At 42.3% G+C, this 24,353-nt stretch overlaps 3 protein-coding genes across 4 annotated transcripts in view; 1 reads left to right on the top strand and 2 right to left on the bottom strand.

Annotated features, from left to right (window-relative positions):
- LOC138960012 (tetraspanin-17-like) overlaps positions 1 to 4,793 on the bottom strand; it is a 28,315-nt gene extending 23,522 nt beyond the window's left edge. The window contains exon 1 of the mRNA XM_070331731.1: positions 4,490 to 4,793. Within this exon, the coding sequence (XP_070187832.1) occupies positions 4,490 to 4,585 (96 nt within the window). The 5' untranslated portion in view covers positions 4,586 to 4,793. The remainder of the gene's footprint in view (positions 1 to 4,489) is intronic.
- A 202-nt stretch (positions 4,794 to 4,995) lies between these two features.
- Positions 4,996 to 11,904, top strand: LOC138960016 (uncharacterized). Its single transcript, XM_070331734.1, has 2 exons — positions 4,996 to 5,182; positions 5,778 to 11,904. The coding sequence occupies exons 1-2, from the start codon at positions 5,004 to 5,006 to the stop codon at positions 6,091 to 6,093; spliced, it is 495 nt and encodes a 164-aa protein (XP_070187835.1). The 5' UTR covers positions 4,996 to 5,003; the 3' UTR covers positions 6,094 to 11,904.
- A 345-nt stretch (positions 11,905 to 12,249) lies between these two features.
- The window catches only part of LOC138960007 (probable helicase with zinc finger domain), a 57,149-nt gene continuing 45,045 nt past the window's right edge, over positions 12,250 to 24,353 (bottom strand). For both annotated transcript variants that reach the window (XM_070331725.1, XM_070331726.1), the window contains 2 exons: positions 20,652 to 20,922; positions 12,250 to 20,132 (listed from right to left, as the gene is read on the bottom strand). In XM_070331725.1, coding sequence (XP_070187826.1) covers positions 18,579 to 20,132; positions 20,652 to 20,922 — 1,825 coding nt within the window. In that variant the 3' untranslated portion in view covers positions 12,250 to 18,578. The remainder of the gene's footprint in view (positions 20,133 to 20,651; positions 20,923 to 24,353) is intronic.

The following is a 24,353-nucleotide window of genomic DNA, read 5'->3' as shown; positions in this document are numbered from 1 at the left end:
TGATTGAACTGAAGATCCAGACTGAAATACAATCAAGAAAGAAGTTTTGAGGGATGAATATCTTCTTCGTTCATGGGCTGAAACTCATGTATGACCGTTTTTACCCCGCCATTCAGGCTGCATACGCCGATTTGGGGGGGGGGGGGGGGGGGGGGGGGGGGGGGGGAAGCATGCTGGATATTTTTGTGTTTCTATATATATATATCACACCAAAAACTGACATGGATATGGATTACAAGATCTTTTGCGTACTTGGTCTTGTGCTGCGTATACATATAAACCACTAGCTGGTCTGCACTTAAGATGACCTGGGAGATCGGAAACACCTCCGCCCTTAACCCACCAGGATGTCTTATCCCCTCGGTTGAATATCTAAATCATGAGACATCCCTTTTGCAATCCAGTTCTATGTAAGCAGAAAGTAGCCCGAAGAACCCTGATTTCTGCTTACATAGAACTGGATTGCAAATTTTCAGTTGATCAGGGAGGGATGTTTGGGGCATGAGCAGGAAAAAGTGAAGGCTAAAGACAGGTTAATTGAGAGCACACTAATCATGCACCTCAATTGGTCAACTTGTAGTTGTGCTCACTAAACCTCTACAGGTTTTTTTTTCTTTTTTTTTTCTCTTTGTCTGATTTAATAACCATGTTTTTATGTTTTTGCTTTGCTTCTTCTTCTGCTTTAATATTATGCACTGCTTAGTTAATTCCCTCTTGGGCGAGGGCTGGATGAAAAAAGATCTTTGCTGTATCTACTCCATTACCCTCGAAAAATAAAGTTGGTTCGTTCGTTCGTTCGTTCGTTCTACATGTACCAGCTTTCAAGGTCTTTGTAGTAAGACAAAGGGGACGAATTTGGCCGACTTCCAAAAATGCTGTGTGTCACACACTGGTTTTCATGAAGGAAAAGCCGAGGGCTTGGCCAGGCAATACTAGTTATACAGTGGTTCCTGTTAGATATGAGAAGCAGCCTTTGTGACCAGAAACATGCATCTTTTGTTGCAGAAACAGTGGTACCTGTGTCAAAAGGACAGACCTGCGATCAGCCAATAGTGTCCCTACACTGCAGGTGGTTTTAAGTGACAGGCATACAACATTGTAAGTTATGTGATTGACTATTACGACTTCAGTATGGACCGAGGGACAACAAAAGGTGATCTTTATTGGGAGGTGTTCAATGTTCTATACTCACAAGGGCCTAACGTACAGGCACCACTGTATGTAACCCAGCAGGAGAGGTAAAATTTGATTAACTAAATTTAATGAAGGGGGTGGAGGAGTTGGTAGTGAGGGTGCAAGAAGGGGTCTCTACTATACTACTCAGTCCCAAGCATAAAGAAAAAGTCAATGGTGGTGAGATAGATCATGGGAGGGGGGACTTTCACTGTGCCTGGTAGCTCAGTTGGTAAAGCACTGGACTAGTGATCTTAAGGTAAAGGTTTCAATCCAGGCTGGGATGGACACAGGCCAACTTTATGTGCAGACTCAGATATATATTATAATTATAGGTATTCATGGCCCATTCTCGTGTCACCACAGTGACAAGTAAAAGACCTCGGTCATTCCGCCATATATATAAACTTGTGCAGGTGGCTGATCACATTCACACCCAAACACGCACGGCACCTGGGTAGTGCAACTCTTGTTGCTGCTAGTTTTCCAATGGGAGGAAGCGATTAGAATTTCCCCAGCATTTGGGACAATTATAGTTAATGAAATGTGCCCTGGGCAATCTGTGTGCAAGACTGTGGACAGTATCCGCCAGTGTTTAGATCAGCTGGAATCATCTACCTTACTCACTAACTCATGTCTTGTAAACACCACAGAACATTTCTATTTTCTATTGAGCACCACTCTGTCAAGATCTTCTTCTGCGTTCGTGGGCTGAAACTCCCACGTACACTCGTGTTTTTAGCACAAGTGGAATTTTACGTGTATGACCGTTTTTTACCCTGCCATACGCCGTTTTCGGAGGAAGCATGCTGGGTATTTTTGTGTTTCTATAACCCACCAAACTCTGACATGGATCACAGGATCTTTTTCGTGCGCACTTGGTCTTGTGCTTGCATGTACACACGGGGGTGTTCGGACACCGAGGAGAGTCTGCACACAAAGTTGACTCTGAGAAATAAATCTCTCGCCGAACGTGGGGACGAACTCACGCTGACAGCGGCCAACTGGATACAAACCCAGCGCGCTACCGACTGAGCTACATCCCCGCCACTCTGTCAAGATGATATTGATACTGAACCAGGGTTTCATTTATAACACAATATAGCGGCTAATTCTCAGATGGCACCATATTGCACCATTGTGGATCTTTGGTCAAAACGCGTACAGGCCTCTTTGGCGCTTCTTGCCTTCGACTATATGTCCCATCAGAATTTGGTTGAGGGGGACAAATGTCCCATTGCCTTTTTCTCCCAGGCTAAACCCTGTTGAACCCATCCCATATATATCTTTGGATAAAACTAGATATTGATCGAACCCTTGTTGTTTCTCAGCTTTTGATGTGGTCAGTGAAAGAGACAGATTGGTCAGACTTGGATGGTCAGTGAACGGCCATGTATGAAATCAATCATATGAAAGGTATTAAGAACACTGAATGTGACACTAGTGACAGCCAAATAAAGATATCTTTTACAGTATCTATTTTAACAGGAGTATAGTGGAGACTTCCTCCTTTTTAAGTCCTTGTTTTCTCAGACTTTCTGTTCACAACATCTGTAAAATTACCCCCATTTTAAGACTCCCTCCTTTTTAAGACTTGATTTTCTCAGATAGTTGGAGGTCTTAAAAGGGGTGTTCCACTGTACACTAAAGACAGTAACAGTCACTGACTCAGTGCCAACAGCGCAGACCTGTGCAATGGTCTGCTCATTATTCCGACAGGGGCCAACATAAATTATTAAAAAAGACTTTTTGTATGTTTGTCAGTTCAGCTCACAGGCTTGAACACCCTTTACATACGTACTTAGAAATCAGCTAATGCATGACTAGTTATGACTTAAAAAATAAAATGCCTTTTAACAAAAGTTTCACAAAAACATAATTAATGAGATCTTTTACTGTTTAAATCCCTCCCATTCCTGTTGGTCTGATGACTCATTCAAAGCTTACAGAGAGCACCTGAACACTTTGACCGAGTTTCAAAAAAGTGTTTGTAAGTCTTGGATTATATAAAAAGTCATATATATCATACATACATACAGTGGTACCTGCTAAGAGAGGAAACCCCTAACTAGGGCTTGAGACCAGCAAAGCATCCATGTGGTGCTCTCAAGACAGGTAGGCTTCAGTCAAGTGCACAGACTGAAGAAGAACAGGCAATGTTCATTATCTAGAGGTGTCCTCTTCTCGAACAGGCCTTACACTACATTCACAGGAACCATTGCAATTTGCATACAATCATGTTGCCAGAATCATCACAGTTCAAAAACAATTCAACAGCACTGCAAATAATAATATGTTCTCGTTATCAGGGTTTTATAAAGTTGTCAAACAAAGTGTGAGACACACTCAGTCACATCACCTAAACCTTTGTATGTATTTTATGCCATAGAACTAGAAGGATCAGGACAATTTAGTAAATCACAGGTGCAATGCTGACACTGCATAGCATACTGTGTATAAATCACAACAGACACATCTCCTTTTGTACAATAAATTATAAAGCGACAGCTCAAAAGTGAAATCTTTTTATCACTGTATTATGCTGAGTGGGGCTAATGCCACTGATAGATAACACTAACAGTACAGTGGTACCTGCGATGTGTGGCCCCTCTGATGAGAAGACACCTCCCTTTAAAGGACATCTGTCGTCCCTTTATATTATCTCTACCAAAACATACCTGTCATGAGAGGCCACCTGCAATGTAGGGACACTTTAGGCTGGTCCCAAGGGTGTCCTTTATTGCTTTAATGGCAGGTACCACTGTATAATAACAGCTAGACAGGGTGAGAGAAAGTGTACTCTACTCTTTGAAGTAATGTTTTCAAACAGCTTGTGAGTGTGACTTACAAGTGAGCCTCCACATCTCTCAGGGAATCCCAACACTTGAGATGTTACCTAATGCTTGAAAGTTGGTCGTTGTCAACAGTTTATGTGATGCTGAACCAAACACAGACACACAGGGGTAACTTGCTTTCCACCCTGATTAATGTTTGAGACAATTTTGTAGGGGTATCATCACAGTGGACTGTCAAAATTGACAGAAATATGATACAGCTTTTACAATCCATAATCCGTTTTCCAGCTGAAGTATCGCTCACACCACACACATGCACATACTTTCAGACGAACCTGACAGAACGTCAACAAAGGATGCTGTGACCTGTGTTTCCATAAGCTCTATTTTTAGTGAGGAAATAACCGATTGGTTGATAAACCTGTCAAAATATACATTTCAACTTTGCCTTGAAACACAAAGACACAAAGACGAAGCATCAGTACTAATTTCAATACCTGGATCTCATTTAAAGAACTTACCCAAAATACTACATTGAAAGCGAACATCAAATATTTGATGCAGCAGCTGACTTCAGTTCGTTCCCGACGGCGATGTTTTCTCGTTCTGGGCCTCATCTTCAAACGTCTTCAGATATCAAATTTTCAACTGTTTCACAAGCTGGCCCATCGAACTGTCACATACGACGAACATGGGTTACAGCCCATGCTAACTGTCCGTCAAATCCATTGGAAATGTAATGAAATCAGGTCACAACTCGCTCATTGTCAGAACAAAAACATTCACCACCTTAGCTGCAGGAATCAGGCAGAAAGAGGTCGGTGATCTACCCTGAGGTTGCGTACTCTCTAACCAACTAATTGTATTTCTGTCTGTGTTAGTGTTGACAGTATCCCACTTAATGTTACTTCCACATTATTCATAATAAAAATAACATTAGTTTTAAACTCAGACCGGTCTTCACATAGCTTCGATTGTTTATATGGTCCAGTTTGAGGAATGCAAATTATCATTACGTCACAGGCACTGACCAAAATGGCTGCTTCCACAGGTTCGGCTGCTAGCTCTCCGGGGGCAATTAGTGGAAAATCTCCCTTTCCAAAGTTAGAAAAACTGACGCGTGATGACATTTGCTTTCGGGTGATGCCAGCCATGGGGAGCATCAGTTATGGATACTTTTCTATCCATATAATGAACTCTTCGTGGTTTGGAAGGTGCGTCCTTTGACTTGTCGGCTGCTGCAAAGGTCGACAGTAGAAGGGGAGACTACCTGCGAACTAGCTGCCAGTGTCTGGTTGGAATGGGATGGGGCCTAAGACAGGGTTAAAATCGTAAATGCCTGATGAATGTCTTTATTTGTACACTGGTTATGTCCGGTATCAGTTTCCAAAAGATAGTTTATCATAAAGCCAAAGGCTGCAACAGAGACATACATCTTCATTTTATTGTCTCTCTCTGCAAGAAATATGGATGGTCTAAAAGTAAAAGTCTATTTACTATTTTTAGTGAAATTACACTGATGTCCAGAATGGTAAATCCCATGTAGTGGTATGGTAAACCATCCTTTGACTTTACAAAAGTGACTTTTGCAGTGACATGATTTTATGCAGCTTTGTGCTTGCAATTGAATAACTCAATAACTGAATAAGGCAATTCAGTTAGGAAACAACCCCCTGATCAGCCCCCGGCCACTCTGAACAAGGCCTGAATTACTAGACCTTCAACTGATTTTGCACACATGAATGAGAGTTTATGATGTTATTATGCATTATCAGATCCAGGCCTAATTTGGTCATTAATCTTTTGCAGCGTTTTCCACAGCAAGGATGTGGTGGTTGCCAACAGTTTCTGGTTCAACGCTCATTTCGGGATCGGCCTGTACCTGTATGGAAGCAGCCACCTGCGACAGGCGCCGATCAACCGCAGAATCCTCTACAGCGTCTTTGGGTCCTTCCTCTTCAATTTCGGCTCAGTTCTTTTCTGGGCCACGTGCAAGTCTTTGCTGCCAAACAAGCCAGGATTGCGTGCAGTGTTTGGTCTTGTCTCTGGTTTTGTGTTGCTCTATGTTGGAAAAGAGTACGTAGACTACATTGATGGGAAGAGAAAGGCTGTTTCATCTAAATAAACATTTTTGCGAACTGGGATGCTTTATGTGATGCTAAATTATAGTTCACACCTCAAGTACACTGAGGGAATAGCTTGTTTGCACTGTGATACTAGAAAGAAGTTGGAAATATTTTAAAGAAAGGCTCGATCACTGTGTGGGGAATGTAGAGTGCCTTGATTCACCATGTCCATCTTTGATTAATTTACCGAGCCTCCCTGTCACAGAAGTGTGAGTTGTAAACTCGGATGATCACTGCCCTGATTTATAGTCAACTTCAGTAGTGCTCAGTACATTATACATGTACTTGAATCTGTGAAGCACAGACCTGTGCAAGTTTTGAAAAACTGTTATAGATGTTGTGAATTGTTACTTTACTACACGGCATTATACATGTGTGCACTGATTGCATTTGAGTTTGGCAGGTTGAAAAGTGTCCCTGAAGAAAATCCTAAGAATAATGAAACATAAGCATGTGATTTTTGTTTGTTTGTATGCTGTTCAAACAAGGCAAACAACATTCAGTTTTCTTTTACGTCAATTTGCTAACTGTATGACTTATCTATTTATATATATATATATATATATATATATATATATATACGGCTTCGCCGGGAAGAAGTCGAGCCGAATACCCGGCTGCGCCAGGGACCCGGCTTTGCCAGGTGTACGCCGGCTTTGCCGGCGCACCGCACGAAGGAAGGGAGATAAACGCGCAAAACACTGGTGAAGATAAGGAAGAGTAATAGCCGGCTTTGCCGGGACAGTGACCTTCTAAAAATAGTATAACGGGAATATGGATTGAGCGTTGTCGACAGTGACCTTCTAAAAATAGAAACGGGAATATGGATTGACGCCACACGAAGGAAGGGAGATAAACGCAAAACACTGGAGAAGATAAGGAAGAGATAGTGGGAATGGATCTGGGAAGATGAACAGAAAAACCAAAATCGGTTCGCAGCGAGCACGTTTTGAAAATTCTCATCGACCAGGTTGTGTCGGGGGTCTACCTGAATATGTCCACCAAATTTGAAGCAGATCCATCGAGAACTTTGGCCGTGCATCGCGAACACACACACACACACAGACACACAGACACAAGTCGTATATATATACTAGATGATTACCCGTTTCGCCGGGAAGAAGTACAGCCGAATACCAGGCTGCGCCTGGGACCCGGCTCTGCCGGGTGTACGCCGGCGCACGAAGGAAAGGAGATAAACGCGCAAAACACTAGAGACCTTCTAAAAATAGTAACGTGCAGTGACCTTCTAAAAATAGTAACGTAGTAACGGGACTATGGATTGACGCCACATGGAGGAAGGGAGATAATCGCGGCTGAAAACACTGGAGAAGATAAGGAAGAGTTACTGGTAGTGGATCCCGACAACAACAAAACCCCAAAAAACAAAATCGGTTCAGCGCGCACAGCGCTGCGCGCTGAGAGCACGTGTTGAAATATCTCATCGATGAGGTTGTGTCCGGGGTGTAGCTGAATACGGTGTCCAAATTTGAAAAAGATCCACCGAGAACTTTGGCCGTGCATCGCGAACAGACAGACAGACAGACAGACAGACACTAGTCGTATATATATAGATATAGATAGAAGTCATGAAGCACTCTTGGCCACATCATTGAAGACCCCCGATGCTCCCCAGCATGTCGTAAGAGGCGACTAACGGATTCTGTTTCTCCTTTTACCCTTGTTAAGGGTTTCTTGTATAGAATATGGTCAATTTTTGTAAAGATTTTAGTCAAGCAGTATGTAGTCCTTTGTACTGGAAACTTGCATTCTCCCAGTAAGGTAATACATTGTACTACGTTGCAAGCCCCTGGAGCAAATTTTTGATTAGTGCTTTTGTGAACAAGAAACGATTGACAAGTGGCTCTATCACATCTCCCCCCTTTCCCCGTCGCGATATAACCTTCGTGGTTGAAAACGACGTTAAACACCAAATAAAGAAACATCATTGAAGAGCTTCTTCAAGAACGAGTATGCAAACACTGTATTATAGCTGTCTATTCAGAGAAATTTGAACAAAGTGGGAGGCCACACGGCGAAATCTTGCTCTCTGAAAAACGTCATAAGGCGTTGGTTGAGTAAATTGTTAAACGTAACGCAAGTGTTGCCAGTGTCATGAAATGTGAAAACGGGGACATTTTGTGCTAGTCAGGATGGTTTGTCTGAAAAAGTGTGTGTGTTTGTAAAGATGACAGATTTTTCTGTGTCACAGACTGTGTGCACTATGATATTGTTGTCTAGTCAGGCCTGGGAATGATACACCTTTCGTCGTAAATATGACGAAGTCCTTTTCTAATTGTGTAAGAAAAGAGCCTCCGTGTGCCCTTAAAAATGCTTAAAACGCAAAATTTTCCCGTCAGTACTCCCAAACCACTTTTACTCATTCCCAGGCCTGCTAGTGTTAAATGCATGTATACATCATTACATGTACTGTATTTCTTATTTATCATAAACTCTTTCTAACAGGGTGATGTATTATTTCTCGCAAAAGTTTGTGCAAATAGAGAGCGTTTAGGCTGTTTCTTCATGCCTATTTATGCCTATTGTTTTGTAGATTATTTCCTTCAGAATATTGTTCGAGCGATATTGATTAAAATGCAACAGCAACACTATCTAAATGTATTTTCAGCGAAGGCGCTATTTTGAAACTTGCATTTGAGACAATGACAAAAGGTATCGTTTTCATGTCATGTCCCAAATGACATTACCAGCACATTTTTCTCCCCCCGCGGGTTAGGGGGAAGAATTTACCCGATGCTCCCCAGCATGTCGTAAGAGGCGACTAACGGATTCTGTTTCTCCTTTTACCCTTGTTAAGTGTTTCTTGTATAGAATATAGTCAATGTTTGTAAAGATTTTAGTCAAGCAGTATGTAAGAAATGTTAAGTCCTTTGTACTGGAAACTTGCATTCTCCCAGTAAGGTAATACATTGTACTACGTTGCAAGCTAGTCAAGCAGTATGTAAGAAATGTTAAGTCCTTTGTACTGGAAACTTGCATTCTCCCAGTAAGGTAATATATTGTACTACGTTGCAAGCCCCTGGAGCAAAGTTTTGATTAGTGCTTTTGTGAACAAGAAACAATTGACAAGTGGCTCTATCCCATCTCCCCCCTTTCCCCGTCGCGATATAACCTTCGTGGTTGAAAATGACGTTAAACACCAAATAAAGAAAGAAAGAAGGAACGTTGCAAGCCCCTGGAGCAAATTTTTGATTAGTGCTTTTGTGAACAAGAAACAATTGACAAGTGGCTCTATCCCATCTCCCCCCTTTCCCCGTCGCGATATAACCTTCGTGGTTGAAAATGACGTTAAACACCAAATAAAGAAAGAAAGAAAGAACGTTGCAAGCCCCTGGAGCAAATTTTTGATTAGTGCTTTTGTGAACAAGAAACAATTGACAAGTGGCTCTATCCCATCTCCCCCCTTTCCCCGTCGCGATATAACCATCGTGGTTAAAAACGACGTTAAACACCAAATAAAGATTGTTGAATTTAGGATTCTCTGTGCAAAATTGATATGTCTAACTCAGTAGTTGATTTACTATTACCGCAAAACAACAAAACCACAGTCAGAGATTACAATTATGGTTGGTTGTACAATGGGACTTCAATGAAAGGACACCCTTGGAACCAGCCAAAAGTGTGCCCATGTTGCAGATGACCTGGCTTGACATATAGTATTCTTGTTTTGGTGCTTGCTAAGTACTGCATCAAAAGCCTTGAGGGGTTAGTAAAAAGAGATTGAGTTATGGTGCTACCATGGTGTGGGAATCCATTGTATCACTTTGCTTGTTATTTTTTTCTTAGAGAAGTCCTGACTGGTTACATTTTGAATGTTATTCCACACTTTGTCACGGTAAGGTTTTGGTGAACTGTAAACTTCTGCGAACACAAAGATTAACAATAATAACCACATGAATATTTGGTGAACTTTAAACTTCTGCGAACACACAGATTAACAATAATAACCACATGAAGATTTGGTTTATTTTTTATCATGTCTGTATTTTAATTTTGTGTGTGTGGTGTTGCTCCTTTTTTGTGATGGCTTTACTTTTTAGTCAGGTGATAAATCCTTTAATTAAGTGTATTGTAAATACTGTTTATTTTTGTCTAATAAACTCAGTCAAACCACTGCCACTGTGTCAGAGAAAGTATTATTCATGGAGAGAAATATGTCACACCATCACTCCACGATTTTTTATCATTAAGTTTTTGTCTTTTTGTGCAACAGCCTTTGATTGGATTTTTTTCTCTTTCTCATTAGCATATGTGATAATTATTGGACAAGTTGCTTGTCCCCAAAAAACACAGGTCACTTTTCTTATTCAAATGTAATGTGTTTCATGTGCCAAACTTTTTTTGTTTGTTTTTTTGTACCCCCCGCGGGGTAGGGGGAAGAATTTACCCGATGCTCCCCAGCATGTCGTAAGAGGCGACTAACGGATTCTGTTTCTCTTTTTAAGTGTTTCTTGTATAGAATATAGTCAATTTTTGTACAGATTTTAGTCAAGCAGTTCGTGATATAACCTTCGTGGTTGAAAACGACGTTAAACACCAATAAAGAAAGAAAGTCAAGCAGTATGTAAGAAATGTCAAGTCCTTTGTACTGGAAACTTGCATTCTCCCAGTAAGGTACTACATTGTACTACGTTGCAAGCCTCTGGAGCAAATTTTTGATTAGTGCTTTTGTGAACAAGAAACAATAGACAAGTGGCTCTATCCCATCTCCCCCCTTTCCCCCGTCCCGATATAACCTTCGTGGTTGAAAACAACGTTAAACACCAAATAAATAAATAAAGAAAGAACTTTTTTTGTGTCCCACAGATTCAGTACATCCAGCGTAAAATATTTAATTGAATACATTTCCTTCAGTATGTATAGCTCGTTTGATTGAGCTTATGTAAGAGGAAGATATGTCTGGTGTTTTAGACTGTCTTGACTTGGTTCAGTCAACTGCAGCCGACCGAGTTGCCTGTAACCAAGAGTATGTCGCTTGAAGAAATTGCATATCCTGTAGTGATAACCTGTGAACAGAGTGTAACTTAATGGGGGGAGGGAAGATAGCTCAGCCGGTAGTGGCGCTGGCTTTGGCTATTGGCGTGGGTTCGACCCCTACATTCTGAGAGGGATTTATTTCCAAGTCAACTTTGTGCAGACTCTCCTTGATGTCCGAACAGCCCCGTGTGCACACAATAAAGACCTGAAGGTCACTGCAAAAATGTAAGGTCTTAGAAAACACAAATACCAAATAACCAAAGGGAAGTAATCGCTCTTAATGCATACGACAAATACAATTAAGACGGGAAAAACATTGTGTATTTCAGAAGGGGTATGATGAAAGATCTGTGAGAAAGTAATTGAAATATTATGTGACAGATTTTTGTTTCAGTGCTTTTGTGAACAAGAAACAATTAACAAGTGGCTCTATCCCATCTCCCCCCCTTTCCCCGTTGCGATATAACCTTCGTGGTTGAAAACGACGTTAAACACCAAATAAAGAAAAGAAAAGGAAGATTTTTGTTCCTCTTGCTTTGAATGTAAAGTAAACGACATCAGTAATTACCTTTCACTTAATTATATGGTAATTGAAGTATATTTGCGTATTGAGATGTACATTGTATTAACTTTTTCTTTCTAGTTCATGCTGATGATTCTCCACTCCATTCACTGTGATTCAATGTTTTGTGTAAATTTTTTATCATATTGTGTCAAACTCCTATCGAAAATTGCTAGCGTGCAATTAATAATCATGTTTGGATATGCCATTGTAAGAGGTTTGTTGTGCATAATAAAAACTGTAGATGCTCTTTCAATGTGTGCATTACTTAAGCTGATAGAAATGCTGTTCTCTTTCTTGCTGTGTGTGTGAATATGTGTGTGTGTGTGTGTGAATACGTGTGTGTATGTGTGCATGAAAGAGAGAGGGTGGTATTTCTCATTTTTGCAATAAGCTTTTTTAAAACAGAAAACGGTGCAAGTTTGTCCTCAAAACTGCACATACTATCTGGTCAAGTGTGTGTGTATGTGTGTGTCAAGAGAGCAGTGGTTTTCATAATTTTGCAAAAAAAAGGTTGTTCATAACATCAAAAGGATGCAAACTTTCCACAAAAACAGCACGTCACATTCACGCTTTCAGCAAACAACCGACGCTCTTTTAACTTGTCTACACAACTTTTAATAACCACTCTGCAAACAAAACAATGGTTATATGCCGAAGTAGAAGGGTACGAAGCCAGTAAACAAGTCTCCACTACAAGGCTACTATAGAAATAACTTGATGCAGCAGTCCTAACATTTTCTCAAGTCCCTCTGCTGGACACTTTTCACAGAAAAAAAGGTGACAGAAAATCAATCTCACGACAAAAACAAAATCTTCTGAAAAACAATTTTCTTTCTTTTGCGTTTGTGGGCAACACCTCGACAACACACTCAATTCCTTCTGAGCAGAATTTTTTTGCACGACTGTTTTCTACCATTTCATTGGTCAGCCTTACGCCATATTCTATTGAGGGATGGGGTGTAGGGGATTTTTTTTACTCTGAGTAGTCTGATGCAGGCATGGGAATTGTCCGCCGAAAGGCACATTTTCGCCGAATTTTTGGTTGTTCCGATGAAAAAGCAAAAGTGTCCGCCGAAAAACAAATGCAAGAGGCAAAAATGGTTCTAATAACTAAATTTAATGGCAAACTTGGAGCTCAGGTGACACCAAATTGCACCATTTTAGTCCTTTGGAGAATAAAAATTCTGGGAGGGCATTCCCCCAGATCCCCTAGTCGGGCTAAGCATATTGCGCCGTCGACTTTGCTATTACTTAAACATTTTCAGCCTTTTTTACTTTTTCCAATTCCCATGCCTGCAGATGGTCGACTGTATGGTAGCAATGCAGGTACCTCACATTCTGGGCACCTAGAATTGCCAAAAGAAATATAAATCTCTACCTTGAAATGTGTGCTATGACTAGAATCCAGCAGAGTAGCTTGGAAAATGGCTGCCTCACCATCAGTTATTGTCAACATGCAAAAAACAATTTTGAAAAAAGAAACACCTGTCCGCAAGAAACAACCACCACCACAAAACAGTGACATAGTTGTTCCCATTAACACTCCAACCGTATAACAACAACAAAAATATGTACACATGTAAAATTTACACTAAATCTTCCTCAACAATGGTTTAAAAGGAAAAGAAGAGAAGTAGATTATACAGCACACAGGCTTATTCAATGTGTAAGTCTCAAGTCTTGCCACTCAAAAAAAAAAAAAAAAAAAAACAAAAAAAAAAGTCCACTCCGGAATGCTTTGTTACTGCTGTCACTGACCGCTTCAGGTTTTCTCAGGACACTGTTTTGACCACAGGTCAGAGGTGCTAAAATGACTCACTAATGTCTTAATTATGCTCTTACAAGTGAACGGCTGTAGGAAAGAAATGTTTCTCATGTAACTACACAACATTTACAGCTGCTCCTGTGGTCTTGAGCAAAGTAAGAACGGCTAAAACTCTACAACACACAATAATCAGTGAGGTTTACCCCAAAAGATGTACATGTATTTCCTTTGTTTCCGTGAAATTTTGAAGCCAGGGAAAAAAGAAAGACTCCAAAAAATGCTACATAACATTAACAAACAACAGATTTAAAGCAAACACATTTCCTGAACAGAAAGAAGGAAATAGAAAACGGAGACGGGTGATAATAAATAGAGACCTCGGGTAGAAGAATTCCATACAAAGTACAGTGGTACCTGTGTTGAAAGGACACCCTTTAGGACCAGCAAAAATGTCCCTCATATAGCTATGTGACCTTTTGTGACAACTATTTTTCGGTACAGATAATCGCCATGAAATTATAGGAGGTGTGCTTTGTTAGGTTTGTCAAATCATTGGAGGTGCCATATATTACAGGTACCACTGTGTTGGAACGACTCTAGCAACACAGAAGAGTCATTTATCCTACTATCAATACAGACAATGTTCACAGTAATTAAAGGCAGTAAAACTGTCTGTATACAACGTACAAATTTTAAATCAGTGCCACAGAAGTACATCTATTCTAAGAGAAAAAACACATGACAATGAATGGGAATCCACGTCAAGAGGAAAAACATCAACAAATATAAGCGTTATTTGCTCCTGGAGCTAGCTATAATCAAATCAAACAAGCTCAGCCACAAACTATGCGACTGTAAAAAACATACAACAATTTGAAGAAGAGAAAACACTGCCACTGTAATGACACCTATTAGACTCCATAGCAAATTTAATTTGAGAACTGGGGTCACAGGAACGTATACAAAGTACTAGCTGCCTGCCACAGACCAATTGCATTTTCATAAAGCAATGTGTGGGGAAAATATATGCTAAACATAAACTGCAAGAAGTCTATATTCAACATATTCAGCATTGAATGTGGATTTTTTCCCTCAGACAAATGCAGGCATTTCTGTGTGTAATTTGATCAATTCCCAGACTGTGTACGCAACTTTATTATTTGTTTTATTTGTTCTCATTGAGACCAGGTTGACAAATTCCACTGCATGTTCTGATGCAAAACTTACGTTCTTGACACAACAATCTCTTTTAAGCTTCCGATTATATGCTGAAGAAAAGCGACTAAATCCAAGCAAATGCTGAATCCTTCGACGAAAACCTCTTCAAGCTATTTACACAATCAGATTTAATTAGTTAAAATAAAAAGAAGCTAACAGCCACAGAAAATAACAGAGAGGACGATTTGTGCCGACACATGATTATGCCTTCAGATATTGAGAAGATAGCTTTATCTCATGTCTCTCTGTTTTTTACATCCATTCAGGATGAAACTGTATGTACACACAGCACACCAGAAAGTATTCAAGCAGGAAACATTAAACGGACAGAGTCAAATAACAAAATGGCTTAACTTCCACTGAAAAGACCAACAATGTAAAAGACTTTGTGCAACACACAAAAAAACACTTCTCTGAACCCTGGATTATAAATTTCTGGGATAAATCCTACCACTGTTTCTTTTGCATTCTACAAACCATCATAAACACGTCTTAAACACTTGCACAACACAGAGTGTAGTCTTTCAATATCCCAACAGTCTCCTGAAACCAAAGGACCGCTTCACTTAACACAAGGTCAGCATGACCAGAGCACTAAAACATCCTGACACCGTCACAAAGGTACAACTTTGAAGCAGAAATACCAAGAACTAACAACAGTAAAAAGCAAGCAACTCAATTTTGTCTGCGATTTTACAAAGCCATCAGGACTGAAGTCACATCTTTCCCAACAACGAAGAAGAACAACGACTGTGACATCAACAGTTACTCACAGTGATTGATTCAAAGAAACCACTTAAAAAAGACTCCGAAAGATAAAGAAGTGGAAAAAACGCAGCAAGAAAAAGAAAAAGCGATAAAACAGCCATATAATCCAACAGCAACAGTGTTCACATCCACTTGGCTTGAAACATATAAACTGCCAAAGTGATGTGTCCCAGAAACACTCTTACACCGAGAACATGCATGTCAAACCTAAACTCCTCATGGCACACACACTGTGCAAAGGGTTCCTCTCTCCCTTCCTTTTACACCATCATGGGCCCACTAATGCTGATGGGGTCTATGTCGACCAAAAGAGTGGGATTCCCTGTAGGTCAAGTTCCTGTAGGTGGATTCCCTGTATACCCAAGACTTTAAAATTGGCAATCTAGTATACAGGGAATCCCACAGGGTGCAGTTTTTCAATAAAACTTGCAAACCATACTCGAATTTCTAAGAAATATCAAAAAAAGATCGAAAAACATCAAATTCTAGCGATGTCGCTAAGCATCACGTGACTTTCATTGATATTAGCAAAACGCTACAGGAATTACACCCTGTGGTATTCCCTGTATACAAGATTGCCAATTTTAAAGTCTTAGGTATACAGAGAATCCACCTACAGGAACTCGACCTACAGTGAATCCCATTCTTTTGGTCGACAAAGACCCCAACAGCCCCACTAATGGACTACATTCGAAAATAACTGTGTTCAGGTTTTTATTGGATGTAAAAGAGTTGCGCCCCTTCCAACCAGTGAGGCAAATACAGGCCAATCTTTTTTTATCCAAGCGATTAGTGTTACAATGAATAATGAACTCTGACCTTCATGTTATGTAGTGTCCGCTAAATATGACACCCTTTTCTTTTGGATATATATATGTTCTTGGGAGGTCACTATTCAATGAGGCTATGATTGCTTTTCTTCACTGATCAGTGGCTATATGTTTGCCTCAGTGTTCTGAAGAGGGCCCGGTAGCTCAGTTGGTAGAGCACTGGACTTGTGATCGAAAGGTCGCAGGTTCGAATTCGGGCCGGGACGGACACGGGTCAACTTTATGTGCAGACCCAGAGACGGAAGCCATGTCCCACCCCCGTGTCATCACAATGGCACGTAAAAGACCTTGGTCATTCTGCCATAAGTGCAGGTGGCTGAATACACCTAAACACGCAGACACCTGGGTAGCGCGACTCCGTTGCTGCTAGCTTTCCACTGGGAGGAAGCAACCCGAATTTCCCAGCGATGGGACAATAAAGTAATGAAAATGAAAATGAAATGAAATAATTCTTCTACAGTCAAGAGAAAACCCAACAAGAGGCGTAATTCTTCTACAGTCAAGAGAAAACCCAACAGAGTTATTTCCAGAACTTGTCTATTCATCAAGGAAAATTGGCCAGTCCTTCTTCCCTTGTCAATATAGGGTTCTGCAATGTACACTTCTGACAAATGTAGCTTTTGGTTACTATGGGTATGATAAGAAAAAGAGAACAAAAGAAACCATGTGCACACGTAATGCCCAACCAAGGGAAGCAAGAACCAATTAGGGGGAACCTCAGTACGGATAGCAAAAACGTAAATAACTTTATAAGATTACAGATATCAATGTTTGTTTAACATACACGTGCTGTAAGCCTTGGAAAAATATTTGCATGCATTTGGGGTAGGGAGTGGGAATCTATTCTAAGTTGATTAAAGTAATGCTTTTTTTTTTATATATACTTTTTTTCAATTATTATCTATAAGCACTCAGAGGAGGTTAGTAAAAAGAAAACAAAAAACGCACACTTAAGTGTGAAACTCACTTCACTCTTACATCCATCTCTTTCTTAGAATGCCTCAACCAATTTACATTCAAGCTGAATCATTACAGTAAGCAAATTAGAAGAAGCTACAACAGGACAAATAACACTCAAATCACCCACAAATTACTGTGGCACAAGTTGAACGCTTTTTAAGAGGTTACTTCCGCCTGCTCGTATCACTACTAGACGAAAATCACTGTAGTTCTCACAAGACTAACTCAGTACAGCATACACGATCCTGACAGCTTTTCCAGCAAATTGCTACATTACAGTACCTGAATATCTGCAAGACCGTTCATTCCAAGATGTAAGAATCCCAAGAGAGGATTTTTTCTTAACCAAATTTCTACTTGACAAAACTTATAACAATCACAATAAATCAAGCATAACATTCTAAAAATCTTGCAGATACCAACTGAAACACAGCACTGACAGTTGTTTAAGTGCTGTCATGCTGCATGTCACTGTAAAAGCCAGAATGATACGTGACGGTGAACTGGGCTAGTCTTGTCATATATCTACTCTGCAAGAACTAAACATCCCATGGTATTAAAAGATACCACAGCATGTTACATTCATTGCTCACTAAATGTGTCACAATACCTAATATGTCAAATTCATAAGGCGCTTTGGTTGCTAGATTTTACTTTGTCAACTGCTGATAACTTTGAACAATGGTGCTTTCACAAAAATAGTTAATAATTATGGACATTTCTATCTGATTCTGTTATTTAATCAAAAGTTTCAACAGATGTACATATTCAGGGGTGTACAGGTTTCAGTGTTCAAACAGCTAGAATAGGGAATGCACTTATTATGCTTTCAAGGGCCATTCTAGAAGCAGACACATTTTGTACCCTTTAAACAAAGCAATGGCCAATGAATTCTTTATGCAAACATTCTGTACGGAGAGCCGAAGCAAAAACTGAAGGATCTCTGAACTTCACTTGTTTTCAGCCATCAGAAAGCGGAGATAATTATACCAGCAAGGTAAAGCACAAGATCAAAAGTCAGCAATGAATACATCCGAGTGTGTTTTCCCCTACAGCATGCAGGGCTCATGTTGCTGCTTCCATGTAGTTTCTGACTGAATTTTTTTCTCTGCGTTAAAAACCTCTCACCAGCTTGTGCTGTGAATACAAGTCTGAAGTTGTCTTTCGTTCAGACTAAAATCATCGCTAGTGACAGAACTAAGCAGAGACCAAGCACTCCAAACCAAAAGATGACAACAAAGGCCAACTACTCTGAACCAAGAGACGACAACAGAAGAAAAGCTCTCCAAAGCAAGAAACAAGAGACAAGACTTCAGAATGGCAGCCAGTCCAAACAGAAGTTGCCCTAATGACACAAAGTTGACAACAACCGCCATGTCTTCAAGGAAAGGCCTCAGAATCTTGGCGGTTAAGCCGCCGTCCCACCGAGGTTGCCTCGATGTTCAGACCCTTCAGGATGCCGTAGGGGTCAAGCTGAGGATCAGAACCAGGGGTGGTGAAGCCGGTAGGCGTGCGGGGCGTCTGCGGTTCCACTTGACTGATGTCGGGCATAAGGCCTTGACCCTGGACGTGAGGTTTGCCCACGATGCCGGCATACGTTGGCCGCTCTCCGTTCATGGTGGCAGGGGAATCGGAGGAGGAGGGTGTGGAGTGGGACGTGTTGTTGCTGCCACCCATCATTGCATTCTGCTGCTGTCGCTGCGCTGCAACCAGGTCCAGCTGCAGCGAGCTCAGTGCAGCGTTGCGACCGTTTAGCCGCGTCATGAGCTGGGTTCGCTGGGGCATGACAGGGGAGGAGGCTGAGGAGTCCGAGTTCTCCGAGCCTTCTTCGATGTTCTCCTCGATCATGCGCACGATATCCGTGATGGCTGTGGGTGTAGGCAGATCGTCGCTGAACTGGCGGCTGAAGCCTGTTTTGAGCCGCAGCTGCTTGGGGTTGTTGGTCTTCCTGCTGCTGACCAAGGGGGGGACCTTGCTCTCTGGGGGGCTGGACTCTCCACTGGGGCTGTTCCCAGCACCTGATGCGGCAAAGGGATTGCCGAGGTCTGCAGACTCCGAGGCCCCGAAGTCCCTCTCCCTGCTACCTGAGCGATCTCTGTGTGCCTCACTGAGCGGGGAACTGCGGGCTGCGTAGTTAGCAGGACTGTAGGGCCGGTCTGACACGGGGGTCCTCCGCCCCTCGTTCAGGTAGGAGGGGACAGGGATGGGGCCCCGCTCGGGGTTGATGGGTGTGCTGGAGCGTGACGAGCTCTGACTGGATGGCTGCAGACCGCCGCGCATCAGGTGAGGCGGCACATGCTTGACATTAGGCAGCACCTGGAAACCGCCCGTCACGCTCGAGCTGCTGGACCGACCAGCCTCAGGGGATGACCCACTATCCTGGCTGTCGTCGTTGCTGGGCGTTCCACCGCGACCCTGGGGGGAGGGGCTGGCGGCATGGGTGGGGTGGGCGTGGAGCGGCAGGCCCTGGTGAAAGTGGGGCCCGTGCAAGTGGCTGTGAGGGCCCGTGATGGGCCCGCGAAGCTGCAGCAGCTGCTGGGGGTGGTACGCGGCACTGTACGGGAACGGGGCATGCAGTGACGCCACCCTGGGATCCTCCGGCATCATATGGTACCCGGGGTGGATCTGGGGGGTGTACATGGGGTGGACCTGAGGGAGGGGGTAGTGTAAGGGGAGGGGCATGCGGGGGAGCTGGTAGACCGGCAGGCGTCCTCGCTGATGGAACCTTCCCGGTGAGCGCAGAGTGTGGGACGCGTCGGCCATCCTCACCCCTTCACCACGGTGAGCCCCAGGGTGCATGCCAGGTCGTGGCAGGCGGTGGTGGTGACCGAGGCGCATGCCCCCTCCTCCCCCTGGTGCCCGCATGAAGACTGGACCTATGTAGGGGGAGTACATGGGCATACCGTAGTAGGGCATCATCTGGGGGTGCACCAACTGAAACAACAAGAATAGCACCATTGCACAAACTTGTACATGTCACAGTTAAGGTCAAACTGCAAATCAATGTCAAAGCAGGTACTGTTTGTGACCACCTAATTTTCAATGCATATGGATTGTTGGACAAACCTCTTCACGTCACCGTAAAGGCCAATCCCGAAATTAAAGTTAAACCAGACATTTTGGGCAAACAACATTCTGGCAATGAAAAACGCTGTAAAACAGTTGTTGCACAAACTTTTTGATATTACAGTAAAGGCTGACCAAAGTGATTGCTAAAACATAAATTCTTGGCAGCAACACTATTTGACTATGAAAAACACTGCTCAAGATAAATCATTATTTCTTTTTCTTATGTTTTTCAACTTTGTTCATCTCGCCCACAGTCATTTTGTTGTTTAGATAAATTATTACGTTTTCCTGCATCAGCTGACACACAATACTTACATACATTTTGTTGTCAAACCGGATTAACCGGTGTTGCAGTATACACCTGCAGCCCTACTCACTACACACCTGGTAGGGTGACGGTTGGATGACGGCAGGGTGCTGGTTCACAAGGTACGGCCAGGTGGCCCCATGGGGCTGAGCGGCCGAGGTGTTGGTTTCCTGCACCTGGAGAGTCATGTGGTAGCGTCGGTTGGGTATGAACTCTGGCGCCATCGGGTTGAGTACGTAATTTTTGGCCACCTCCACGCGATCAAGCGACGCCCTGAGCTCCGTCCAGGTGATGCCGAACAGACTCTTGTTCTGGTGGCACGTCTCCAGGAAATACTCCCACACTTTCCTGAAACAACAACAGGAATTTTTATGTCCTGCAGACTTAACACTTAGCCTCTTAAGGGCTGGACGTATTTTATATGATAACATTTTCCTGAAACAACAACAGGAATTTTTATGTCCTGCAGACTTAACATTTAGCCTCTTAAGGGCTGGACGTATTTTATATGATAACATTTTCCTGAAACAACAACAGGAATTTTTATGTCCTGCAGACTTAACACTTAGCCTCTTAAGGGCTGGAATTATTTTATATGATAACATTTTCCTGAAACAACAACAGGAATTTTTATGTCCTGCAGACTTAACATTTAGCCTCTTAAGGGCTGGAATTATTTTATATGATAACATTTTCCTGAAACCAGAAAAGCAAATGCTTTGTACAACACCCTTTGGTCATGCTCATTCCAAAGACTCTCCTGATTTACTCAGAGGAGTTAAAAAAAGGTATGTACGTGATTAGCTTCCACCGATGCTTCTTATACAGTGGAACCCCCTTTAAGACCTCCAAAACTCTGAGAAAATCAGGTCTAAAAAAGGAGGGAGTCTGAAAATGGGGGTAAATTTACAGAGGTTATGAACAGAGAATCTGAGAAAACAGGGTCTTAAAAAGGAGGGAGTCTGAAAATGGGGGTAAATTTACAGAGGTTATGAACAGAGAATCTGAGAAAACAGAGTCTTAAAAAGGAGGGAGTCTTAAAATGGGGGGGTAAATTTGCAGAGGTTATGAACAGAGAATCTGAGAAAACAGGGTCTTAAAAAGGAGGGAGTCTGAAAATGGGGGTAAATTTACAGAGGTTATGAACAGAGAATCTGAGAAAATGTTGTCTTAAAAGGGAGGGAGTCTTAAAAGGAGGGTTCGACTGTAGCGAGAGTATCCGTAAGAAAGACTTGAGCACTGCGCCAGGAAAATGAAAATGTACCAGTGACTGGTTATAGGTCTATCTTCTTTTCGATCGCTGATCACACTTGGAGTCCAGATCTTGAGATATAATTAGTGGTCCTACTGGTTATAGGTCTATGATTTCCGAACAAAATAAACCCAACAGAGAATATTCTGGTAAAATGACTGTTTGGAGAACTTGCGCACTGCCCTGAAAAATGACAGCTCTCTGGTAACAGGTTTAACAAGGAGTAATCTCATGCTTTTTTTCAAAAGAGGATCTGCATCCACACCAAAATATATGTGAATACACACACACACACAAGTCAACATACAGGCATACATACAGTCACACAAATGTAGACAGGCACTTGTACAACCTCATGGCTGTTCCCAGAGCTTCATTTTGCCTATTTAGCTGCAGACTCGCCGAGTTTTGTTTGGTGTCATCCTTCCCCCACAGCACAGATGACACAGCAGCTTGGTGCCAGCCACTGATAATTTCCCTTTCCGGGTACATCGCAGAAGCATTTATAACAAGCAAGCAAGCTTAAAGGCCTACTAAAGTGCAAAATTTTTATTCGCCGAAAACATGTGTAATAGCAATCTGGTACATGTTCCGAAGACCATTTTGTAAAATTTTGCGTGGCTGATTTTTTATTGAATAAAAACCGATTCCGCGCACCTGTCCATTCTGCGAGAGACACCCCCGGTGCCAGTGACGTCATGAGTGTAACACGGCCTTCAAGAGCAACATGGCCGACGGTGATAGTAGCGCTGCCACTGCGAGTACGTATGTTCAAAAAGAGATTCCATCTTCGAAGTGGAGAAGATATGGCTTCGCCTGTGCTGTCGCCGAGTGCAGCAACAATCATGGTAAGGGCCATACCATGCACAGGTTTCCTGATGATGCCGAAACTCGGAGGCAGTGGGTCAAGTTTGTGCAAACTTGCAGAGCGGATTTTGGTCCGAAGTTTGGGACACCAAATCAAAATTCGAGAATATGCAGTTTGCATTTTAACTCTGACTGCGAGGGTGATGATAATGATGATGAAAATTATGATAATGATGATTATGATAATGATGATTATGATCGAATGAATGGAGCAAAAAGAGAGCGATAACTAGAACAAGAAGGGCAAAGCCCATACGACTCACATGCTTGACCTTGACCTTTACATGACCTTGACCTTCAGGGTCAAGGTCAAATAACTAAACCTAGCAATGACATCATACACTAAGAACTGCTTTACACATTTTTCCTACCAAAATACATGTGACCCAAGGTCAAGGTCATCCAAGGTCATGCAACACAAAGCTGTTAATTCAAGACATAGGAAGTACAATGGTGCTTATTGGCTCTTTCTACCATGAGATATGGTCACTTTTAGTGGTTCACTACCTTATTTTGGTCACATTTCATAAGGGTCAAAGTGACCTTGACCTTGATCATATGTGACCAAATGTGTCTCATGATGAAAGCATAACATGTGCCCCACATAATTTTTAAGTTTGAAACAATTATCTTCCATAGTTCAGGGTCAAGGTCACTTCAAAATATGTATACAATCCAACTTTGAAGAGCTCCTGTGACCTTGACCTTGAAGCAAGGTAAACCAAACTGGTATCAAAAGATGGGGCTTACTTTGCCCTATATATCATATATAGGTGAGGTATTCAATCTCAAAAACTTCAGAGAAAATGTGAAAAATGTGAAAAATAGCTGTTTTTTAGACAACATTTATGGCCCCTGCGACCTTGACCTTGAAGCAAGGTCAAGATGCTATGTATGTTTTTAGGGGCCTTGTCATCATACACCATCTTGCCAAATTTGGTACTGATAGACTGAATAGTGTCCAAGAAATATCCAACGTTAAAGTTTTCCGGACGGACGGCCGGCCGGCCGGCCGGCCGGACGGACGGACGGACGGACGGACGACTCGGGTGAGTACAAAGACTCACTTTTGCTTCGCATGTGAGTCAAAAATGAACATCAGCATGTACAACAACAACAACAACAACAACAACAGTCTGCGTGTGAGTGTGTGTGAGTGTTTGTTTGTGTATACGTGTGTGTGTGCCTGGTGTGTGTGTGCCCGGTGTGTCAGTGTGTGTGTGTGCCCGGTGTGTCACTGTGTGTCAGTGTGTGTGTGTGTGCCCAGTGTGTATGTGTGCAGTGTGTGTGTGTGTGCCCAGTGTGTATGTGTGCAGTGTGTGTGTGTGTGTGTGTGCACGGTGTGTCAGTGTGTGTGTGTGTTTGTGTTACTGTTTGTGTGTGCGTCTGTGCTTGAGGTTTGAGTGAGTCAGTGTCTGTGTCTGTCAGCTGTCTGTGTGTGTGCGTGCGTGCGTGCGTGTGTGTGTGTGTGTGTGTGTGTGTGTGTGTGTGTGTGTGTGTGTGTGTGTGTGTGTGTGTGTGTGTGTGTGTGTGTGTGTGTGTGTGTGTGTGTGTGTGTGTGTGTGTGTTACAGTGTACGCGCGCACGTTCGCACTCGTGCGTGTACCGTACTTTCCGGGTCATAAGGCGCGACTTTTTTCCTCGAGTTCGACCCCTGCGT

Source organism: Littorina saxatilis, linkage group LG2, assembly GCF_037325665.1.
Source record: "Littorina saxatilis isolate snail1 linkage group LG2, US_GU_Lsax_2.0, whole genome shotgun sequence".
NCBI classification, from domain to species: Eukaryota; Metazoa; Mollusca; class Gastropoda; order Littorinimorpha; family Littorinidae; genus Littorina; species Littorina saxatilis.
Note: the sequence above shows the minus strand (reverse complement) of the source record. Positions and strands in the feature narration are given on the sequence as shown.

Excerpts from the sequence above, each read along its gene's own strand:
- LOC138960016 (XM_070331734.1), top strand. The coding sequence starts at position 5,004 with ATGGCTGCTTCCACAGGTTCGGCTGCTAGCTCTCCGGGGGCAATTAGT. Across the intron at positions 5,183-5,777 it reads AACTCTTCGTGGTTTGGAAG|CGTTTTCCACAGCAAGGATG; the intron begins GTGCGTCCTTTG and ends AATCTTTTGCAG.